This window comes from Bactrocera tryoni, chromosome 5 (genome assembly GCF_016617805.1).
Source record: "Bactrocera tryoni isolate S06 chromosome 5, CSIRO_BtryS06_freeze2, whole genome shotgun sequence".
NCBI classification, from domain to species: Eukaryota; Metazoa; Arthropoda; class Insecta; order Diptera; family Tephritidae; genus Bactrocera; species Bactrocera tryoni.
Window position 1 is genome coordinate 19,347,770 of NC_052503.1, and position 10,040 is coordinate 19,357,809.

Here is a 10,040-nt window from a genome sequence, read left to right on the forward strand (position 1 = left end):
TCTTTCTCAAAAACTTTCCAGAAGTTGTCAAATTTTATCAGAAAACTTTAACAAGCTACAAATGAGAGTATTGCAACAAAAATGTAAATGAAACGCAATGTATTTAGTTATTCATCAATATTTATTTTGTCGCCTTATAAGCAATCCCCAACAGATGTAATACACTTCTGCCAACGATTTTTCCAGCCTCGAAACACATGAGCATAAGCACTTTTTGGGAAGGCCTTCAGCTCCTTCAACGAATTTTGTTTTATCTCTTCCATCGACTGAAAACGGGTTACGCGGAGCGACAATTTCTGTTTGGGGAACAAGAAAAAATCACACGTAGCCAAATCTGGTAAATACAATGGTTGATTGATGGTATTCATAGCCTTTTTGGCTTTAAATTCGGTCAAACTCATAACCCATGTCCCATCGGCATTTATGACACGAAAAGAACAGCAAGAACACGTTCCAAAATATCCATCGAAATCATTCGAACGGACTCGCGAGAGATATCGAGCTCTCTTGCCATTTCTCTAAAACGTTCAAGCGCCTTAATGTTTACTTTTTTAGTATTTTCTTCAACGGTCTCGCGACCGTCTTTGAAGACTTTGTACAAATTGTAGGCTTTTGTTTTTGATAAGACTGAATCCCCGTAAGCATTTCCCAACACTCGGAATGATTCCGTACACGAAATTTTGTTAGAAATACAAAATTTTATACAAATTCTTTCTTCGATATTTTTGTATGCATTGTAAAAATCGCAACGCACTGCTGAGGTGTACCGACTTAAGCAGCTGCTGTACATAAACCGGTTGACAGATCACGCTCTTATTTGGACCAGTAATTAAGGACAGTCTTACCAACTTAGCAAAATACATTTTTTTTTTTGAAATATCATTTACCCGGAGGAATTTAACTACATACATATATGTATAATTTCCGGGTCCTTTTTTTCACAATGTATGAAATGTAATTTGCTCGACTTTTGTCATTGTCAAAGCGTCATAGTTAATTGACAGACAAAATATACTTATGTACATATGTATGTGGTAAACATGTAATACATGTAATACAAAAACTATTTTTGTAGTAATTTTGCTTTCGTCTAATGTTGGCGACTTTTCACTTCTGTTGGTACCCATGCAAATATAAGTATGAACGTTTGTACACAATTTCTTATTCTCCTCTAATTTGCTACTAGCTAAAGTTAATGACAATATGCGCGAACGAAATTTTATTGACAAATTCTTCCGTAAAATTATTCACACTTCTCGGAAGAGTCAATATAAGTACATAATTTCCCTTTGCCATTAACAGTCCGGAATGCTAGTGATACTTCTATCAATCATACAGTGAGGGAACTTTTGAGTAAATTCTGGAAATTAAAAATATTCATTATTTAAAAACATCTACTTACATACATTATTCAAAGTTCATATTTAAATTATGACTCATAATTTGATTAAGATAAGTACGGATATATTGGTGTCTCTCGAATGCTTATTTTACAATAACAAAGTCCAAAATATTTATATATTTTTGCATCATTTGTCCCATTAACTGTGCGCAAATTTGTAGCTTTGTATATACATATGTATGTAAACAATATACATTTGTACAAATATTCATATGTACGTGAGTAAAGGTGAGAAAGGTGTGTTGCCGGCTAACGTTTGGGTAAAACAACTCATCAAATTCTGTGCTTTAACCTTTTGTGTTTTTATAGAAATTTCTTGAAAAAGTTCGAAAGTTCTGGCCAAACAAACTGTGTACATCAAAGAGCGCATATTCGTCAAGTGAGAGAGTAGAGACACGTAAGTATGTACATACTGTGATAACGTCGCTGTAGTCTCTCAGCACGTCGGAATGCTTGCTCCGCCAGCTGTGAGTATAAATACACCGGCATTTGCGACTGCCGGCATAGTTGATTTTCAAACAACAAGCAATAACAAAGCGTTGAACAAGCGCACAAAAAACCAAACAAATCTTTTACTAAAAACAAAGCGAAGAAAACTGTTTTTAAATTTTAAATATTATCGTGAAGTGAATAAACTAAATACAAGAGTAAAAATGTCGTCTCTACCATTGATCTTGAGCTTGGCTGATGATTTGAGCCGCTTAACGCCATTCTACGAACCGGTGTTCTACACTCAGTGGCCTGCAATCACAACTTCCCAAAGTGGTCGTTTGCGCAAATTGGATAAAGATTTACCACTAGCCACTATTGGAAAGGACGGCTTTCAAGCCAGTATGGATGTACAACAGTTCAAGCCGAGTGAGTTGACTGTGAAAGTCGTTGATGATCACATCGTGGTCGAGGGTAAACACGAGGAACGTGAAGATGGTCATGGTTACATCTCACGACACTTTGTTCGTCGCTATGCTTTGCCAAAAGGATTCGAGGCCGATAAAGTGGTTTCCACGTTGTCTTCGGATGGTGTCTTAACTGTACATGCGCCGAAGCCAGCCATCGAGGATAAGTCCAACGAGCGTGTGATCCAAATTCAACAAACTGGACCAGCACATTTGAATGTGAAGGAGAATCCCAAAGAAGCTACACAAGAAGAGAAGCCAAAGGCTTAAAAGTGAAGCATTGATAACTAATTCACTCACTATTTTCATATTTCACACGATTTTGTGTTCAGTATTTATAAGTGTTAATTAATTCCTAGGAGAAGAAAAGTCTGTCAAAAATTTAATTTTGAAAATAAATTATTATTCAAAGCAAAAAAATATTTTGTTTTCTTTATTTGTTTCTTTTATTTACTTTCGTTGGTGATTTGTGACTGTGCTCAATTATGCTAGAAAGTTATGTGTACATATGGGTAGCAATTCAGATTGTACCATACATATGTATATCTCTTGGTATACCTATACAAATGTTGTTTGGGTAAGGTCGAATTTTTGGACTTGCCATATACCGACAGATGAATAAGTATTAGGGTGGAGTGATTGCATTTGACAGCAACTGCTTTTTGGTCCAGAAAAAAGTTAATATAATTTCTGAGTTAAAATTTTGTGTGAATTTTGAAGAAATTTTGAAGTCAGGGAATATTCGAGTATATGCTAAGTATCTGCAGAAAAATAACTCCTTATTGGAGTTGTAATATTTTGACCAGTTTTACCAAAACTTCGATCTCTCTTGGTGACATAGTAACTCTGAGCTAACGGTAACTTTATTTTGACGCAATATGTTATATATTAATCCTCCAATTTAATTCAGTCTATTAACATGTATGTATGTGTGTATGACATTTTACAAATAATACGATGTAAAAGCGGTCTGAGTTGGGTTAAGGGAGTATTCTGGTCTAGAAATTAAAAAAAATCGAAATTTTTTTTATATTTTCATAGTTTAACTATTCCAGAATATGTGTACAAGAGCATTTTTCAAAATTCAAATTATTTTCGGAGATATAGGCATTTTTCTGACCCGGCATCCAAACTGGTTCGGCCGGAACTAATTGAACAAAAGACTTTATGCGAAACTTTAAACGCGTGTTTCTCAAAACTGACTTTTTCGGAACGATACCCACGATTTCTCAGGTTCTACTGGACCGATTTACTTGAAATTTTTATAGAGTCTTCTTTATAGGCTTGTCTATGGTTGGAACTAGCCCCATACCCAAATGATTATTTTTATTATTTTAAAAAAATTCGAAATAGTCAGAAAAAGTGATCCAAAAACCTTTTTTTTTCAGGCAGTTTTCAGCCATTTTGTGAAAAAAAAAATTTTCCCACTTTTCCGTAGTTCCGGCCATTGCAACATTATTCTAGATTAATAACCTTTTTTTTTTGGTTTCAGATAACTAGGAGGGTTGAAATCATGGGTATGGTCACGTGGAAATTTTTAGAGACCCCCCACTTCGTCAGCTCATAATTTTTGAAATTTTTTACTTTTTTTAGTTTTTTAATTTTTTTCTGTACTCTTCTAACATTAAAAAATAACTAATAAAAAAATGGATAGTAAAAATATTAATTGCCTTTTTTACGACACTTTAAAAAGTACCTGAAATTCATGCTTCTAGACCAGAATACCCCCTTAAGATGATAAACAAATTTTAAGTAGAGAATTCTGTCTAATTACAGACTCTGACGTACTGAAGAGCTCGGAACCATTTGAAGATCTGAAATAACGTGGTTGATTCATTCTTGAGCCTCTTTCCCCGGATTTTTTAATGAATTTTCTAAGTAAATGAAACTTGACGATATGAATAATTCAATATACTCTTTAGATGTGACTGTGGTCACTTTTAGATAAAACCTCATTTCTGACAAACATCTCAATTGTTTTGGAACCAATTTAGTTTGGTTTGGGCATAACCTCCCTTAGCCACTGTCTGAAATCGGTTAACAACCTCGCCTATTTCCTATTAAAGTCGCTTTCAAGTCCAACTGAACAAGGTCATATAAGTATATGTACATACTTATGAATGTATGTACATATGTATGTATTATTGGATAAGTGACTGTTTGCAATTTTATTTATGTGTATACATACATATATACATATGTACATATGTATATTGGCGCGCGAAAAGCTCTCAACAAGATTTGGGAATAAAATTGATAATTGAGTTATTGTAATATAAAAAATTTCTACCTAGAATGTTCTGTGATGAATATACATACATGCATATGTAAATATTTTTTATCTACAACATAAAAAAACCATCAGCAATCAGAACTCCATTTATACATTATGCGTACAGGTATACATAATTGGTTCTCCAGGCCCAGTTGTCTAATGGAAGTACTTTTGCATTCATTCCGGGGTTAACTTTGTGCGTACGTGACCAAAAGCACAAATTCGCATATTGTATGTATGTATGTATCTTTCTTTGCTGAAATGTTTGCACCGCCTAATTGAAATAAAAAAAGTTCATTAAATGTATGTATGTATATAAGAGTCTTTGATTGCATCTACATAGATTCCGGTGCTTCTCTTAAATTCAAGGCTGAGAAACTCTTTTCGGAAGGATAGAAATAGCAGATTTAAAGCTGTTTAAATTGTTTATATACATACTTACATACATACTAAGAAGGTCGTCAAAAAATTCCAATTTGATCGATCCAGCCGTTTCGGTGAAATTTTCCTCACCGACTCTAAAAACAACGTTTCAAGAAAAACACCAAAATTCTTACAAATATGCTAATATGTACATACTTAAGTATGTATGTACATACATATCATTTACATACATTTTATGATGACAAAGTTCTAACTTAGATTTGTAAACAACAAACAGCTGATATATTTTTACACTTTATTAACATTTTCCATCAGTTGACACGTCTGAAGATACATAAGTATGTTTGTACATATTAATTCATACTTTCTAGTACATTCTGGTAAATGCATGGCTATTGATTAGTTTTGGAAGAAAATAAAATTGTGTGTACTCTACAATTAGATTATTTATGTTTTTATGTATTTTTATATATAACTACATAACTACACGCTGTTGTACTTTTTTTTTTACACTTCCATACATACATATGTATGTACATCGACAATAATTTTAAAAATATTTTGTTTAATAAAAAGCCGGCAAATATGTTTGCAAAGAGATTTGAAAGGTAAATCGCTGAAAATGAGGAGCACGAGTAACATTTTCTCTTTTACACTCACATAATATCCAATTGCGCTCTTTCGTCAGCAGTAAGCTTATCATATACGCTCAGTATACAATTGCAAAGAGATTTGCTTCGGTGCTCAAAGAAATTTGGTTGACGCATACAATTGGAAAAATGTAGAAATGTATAGAAAACTGGAGAATTTTCGCCGTTGCCCTGAACAATGCGCTCTTTTCTTCGTCAGCGGGTATAAAAGCAGCAACAGTTCCTCGTTCCCCTCAGTTGAAAATAAAAATTCAGAGAGTAAATTTGCGCACAGCAAAGCGAAGTGAAAACCAAAAAGCTTTTAACTTTTGTGTTAAATTCAAAAAATTTAGAATATTAATATTTTTATTTAAGTGTAAAGAAATATATAATAAATTGAAAGAAAAATGGCAATTGTTCCACTACTGGCAAACTTGGCTCGTGAACTCGATACCGATTATAGAGATTTGGAGCACTACTGGGATGATGATTTCGGTTTCGGTATACATCCAATGGAAATTTTCCGACCGACGCGTCATGGCCATTCGTTAATGCTACAGCCACGTCGTCGCCATTATCCATACGATCGTGCACAAGTGTTGGCGCGTCGTGCCGCACGTTTGGGCAAGGATACGGCTGAATGTTCATCGTTAATACCCACTGTCGGCAAAGATGGCTTCCAAGTGTGCATGGATGTATCACAGTTTAAGCCCAACGAATTGACCGTTAAAACCGTGGACAAGACGGTGATTGTGGAGGGTAAACATGAGGAACGTGAAGATGACCATGGCATGATACAGCGACATTTCATACGCAAATATACACTGCCGAAAGACTACGATCCAAAAGATGTAGTGTCAACAATTTCATCGGATGGTGTACTAACAGTCAAAGCACCACCACCACCAAGTAAGGCTATTAAAGCGAACGAACGCATCGTACAGATACAACAGACAGGGCCGGCTCATTTGAGCGTAAAGGCACCGGAGGAAACAAACAGCGATGGCAAGGCGAAAGAGAATAACGAAAAGAAGTCTGGAAAATGAGTGAATGTATATGTATGTGCAGAAGAAGTTGCGTTACAAAAGCACTATATAAAAAATCATACAATTCATTGTCAAGATTTCTGGCCGTTGTAATCCATTTAGCATAAGTCGACTGAAAGCTATTCCACCACTTAAACATTTAATGTTTCAGTATTTTTATAAAAAATTAAAGATGAATTCTTTGTATTTTTTTCCTTTTGTAATTTTACAAAGTTTTCGGTGACTACTGTGTAGTAAATACTATGAGAAGCACTCGTTTGTAACCGATTTTGTCAAATAAATATTTTGTACGTTTTAAGAAATCGAAACTTGTTTTTTGTTTTTATGTATGTATGTATATTTATAAGAAATGCAGGCGGCTGAATCCTTATTTGTAGTCGTCCAGACAATAGTTGCCACTAATTCGAAACCGAGGTCTTAATTGAAAAATTCTATGCAGAGCGTGCGCAATGTTGCAGTTCTTCTAGATGGAACTCCTTTTGAAAAAATTCGTTTCAACATGTAGCGATCTACAGAGAATTGATTTTAGATTGATAAATCACAGTTTTTTTTATATTAACCATAGTTCATACGGCCCAATTCGAAGCTAAATTGTAGTATGACATTGGATGTCGTAATCTTGTATTTGTAATTGTATTCTTCCTTAACTTTCCACGATCATTTATATAACATGCTATCTATCTTGCACTGATGCCGGTTCTGCGACATTGGAGCCGGAACACCTGCTGCAAAATTTCATCTCATTCTTAAAATCCGACATAAATCGACGTGCTGGGGCTCAGGCCAGTGCACAATATTGCACAATCTTCAGATGTTCATCTCATTCTTAAACAGTCCGGAGGGTCTCCGAGTTTTTTGTCGAAATTTTTGTTGTTTTGGCGATCCAACCCTGTTTGGATTGGTACGGAGCCAATCGCGTTTTAATCTCTTTAAGATGATCAGCGTGACGAACTGAGTTCTTATATCGTCTGCATATACGCAAACTAGTCCCTAAGTATTTGAGAAATCGAAGAGAAATTTTGCGTACGTTCCAACGTGCCATACCAACTGACCAATCAAACTCAAGTCATTGTAAGGAATACCTTTTTTATTTGAGAAAATATAATCACAAAATTTGGCGCAAGTTATTACCCAAGGCATCGCTACAATCACCGGACATATACTTCTGATCGGACAACCTGCCAAAATTTAAATAAAGGCTCGATCACTAATCCTCAGTTTACTGCCATCCGTTCCCACGATAGTCGGATCTACGTAACTCCAACGGACTCGGATTTTTTATTCGGTCAATGACTGTCCACTCGGCAGAATTCTGTCGCTACAACCACTACAAAACAGGCTGCTGCCATTCACTATTTAAAGTAAAAACACAACATCCATATACTTGTAATTAAGTTATTCTTTTTTATTTTACACAAAAAATGTTTAAAATTCTTTGCTTTTAAAATTACATTAATAATATAGATATAATTTTACATAGTTTTCCATAGTATGCGATTTATACATACTTAAATTGTAATAAATGTAATATAATTTTTAATTAAATTAATTACAAAATTCCATTTGCTTATGATTTTATACTAGTATTTTGTATACATACTGTACAGAAATCGGAAATGAGAAAAAGAAGTTTATATATATTTATATAATTAAGTAAATAAGCTAATAATGTATAGTATTATTACTCGAGGCAGGCGCATTAAATAGAGGAGGAAGAAATTGGCAATTTGAAAAGGTTATTGTGAACAGGAGTTGTAATCTCAAACATGTTCTACTTAAAAACAAGCGGTTGTTTCGAAGCGCAATCCTAAAATAACGGTTTATGTATTTATAGAAAAATATTTGTTTCTTTCTAAGTTTCTTCATATTGTTTTCACTTTTCATTTTTATTTTTTTGTAAGTTTATTATATGTATGTCTGTATGTTTGCATTTCCTGCTTTTAGTATCCACATAGCAAATATATGGATTAAGTGAGCTGTTTATTGACTCCACTGTATTATATGATACTGTTGTACTGTGAAAAGTTCTGGTAATAATTTCCAACTTTAGCTTGCCATTTACATTTAAAGCATATTGATACTTCAAAAACAAAAAATATATGTAGATAAATACATGTGTGTGTTTCACAAGTGTATGTGTGTGTGAAAATGTATGTATGTTCGATTCGCAAAAAAGTCTAAAAATGACAAATTGTTTAATCACAGTTTTTATTTAGCATTAACTTTTCAAAATCTCAAAAATTCCTTCACTCAATTTAAATATGTATATCGTCACCTGAAATGCAAAATAACTTATCATCAAAAAATTCGAAATTGAGTGTCTTATTGATTACGCTTCACTACTTCAAATTACAGACATAATATTACATATGTTCAACATTTTCAGGTTCTGCACTCAGATATAAACCAGTTTCAACCAATATTAAAATTTTTTTTTCACTCATGTTCTATTTATTTCGTGTTTAATTCTTGCCATTGTAAATTTCCGAAAATGTTACGTTATTTTGCATTTCAGGTGACGATATGTAAATACGTTACGAACGTCAAAGTGAAAATTAGAGATTTCGAAAGTAAATGCTTTCAGAAAAAGTTATTTTCAGTGCTGTAATGATGTTGCTTTGCAATTGTATGTGGGTTTGTGTTATAATTTACGCATTTTAAGTTGTGAAATTGTAGAGAGCAATAGGACAAATCCAATATTTGTTAGGATTTCTGATTGCAGTGAATATTTTGTAATTTGTCATAAACTATGATTCACTAATGAATAGGAATTTCTGTAAGAAAGAATTGAAAGACATCGTTTTAACTACTTAGATTAAAGATTTGGCACACTTTTTCAAATTTTCTCGAATAAGTTCACTATAAATCTGCGGAATTTTGACAATACAATTTTTTGACTTTGTCATTTGAGTTGATATTCATTAAATTGATCAAACATAAATTAAATATTTTTAATCACTTTTTAGCAAGAAGATTCTCTAAATGATAGATTTTTGTAGTAAAATAGCTGAAACATTTATTTATTTTTTATATATACAGCTTGATAGCAAAAATATGAAAAGATGAGTTAAGAATTCTTGTAAAATTTTCGAATAATTGAAATATAAATTGAGCTTACACCTTTGTTATACATATGTTGCATTAAGCAAAATAATTTACAAACGATGAAGTGCACAACTACTCATAATATGTATCTTATAACGGACAGAAAAAATTTTGAATTTTCATTCAACTAGTCACCTAAACAAACCGTTCCCACGACAGTCGGGTTTACGTAACTGGTACACAACCGGATTTTTAACCGATCAAAGACGGTCAACTCGGCAGCATTCTTCAAAATGATTGCAGAGATGTTTTCTGCCGATACAGCAACAAAAATATACCAAAACAATCAAAAATTCGGAAAAA

At 33.3% G+C, this 10,040-nt stretch overlaps 2 protein-coding genes across 2 annotated transcripts; both read left to right on the forward strand.

Moving 5' to 3' along the window:
- The first annotated feature begins 1,917 nt into the window (after positions 1-1,917).
- Positions 1,918-2,718, forward strand: LOC120778602 (heat shock protein 23-like). Its single transcript, XM_040110475.1, has one exon. The coding sequence runs from the start codon at positions 2,056-2,058 to the stop codon at positions 2,566-2,568; it is 513 nt and encodes a 170-aa protein (XP_039966409.1). The 5' UTR covers positions 1,918-2,055; the 3' UTR covers positions 2,569-2,718.
- A 3,144-nt stretch (positions 2,719-5,862) lies between these two features.
- Positions 5,863-6,936, forward strand: LOC120776593 (heat shock protein 27-like). The gene has a single exon (XM_040107366.1). The coding sequence runs from the start codon at positions 5,994-5,996 to the stop codon at positions 6,630-6,632; it is 639 nt and encodes a 212-aa protein (XP_039963300.1). The 5' UTR covers positions 5,863-5,993; the 3' UTR covers positions 6,633-6,936.
- The last annotated feature ends 3,104 nt before the right edge of the window (positions 6,937-10,040 follow it).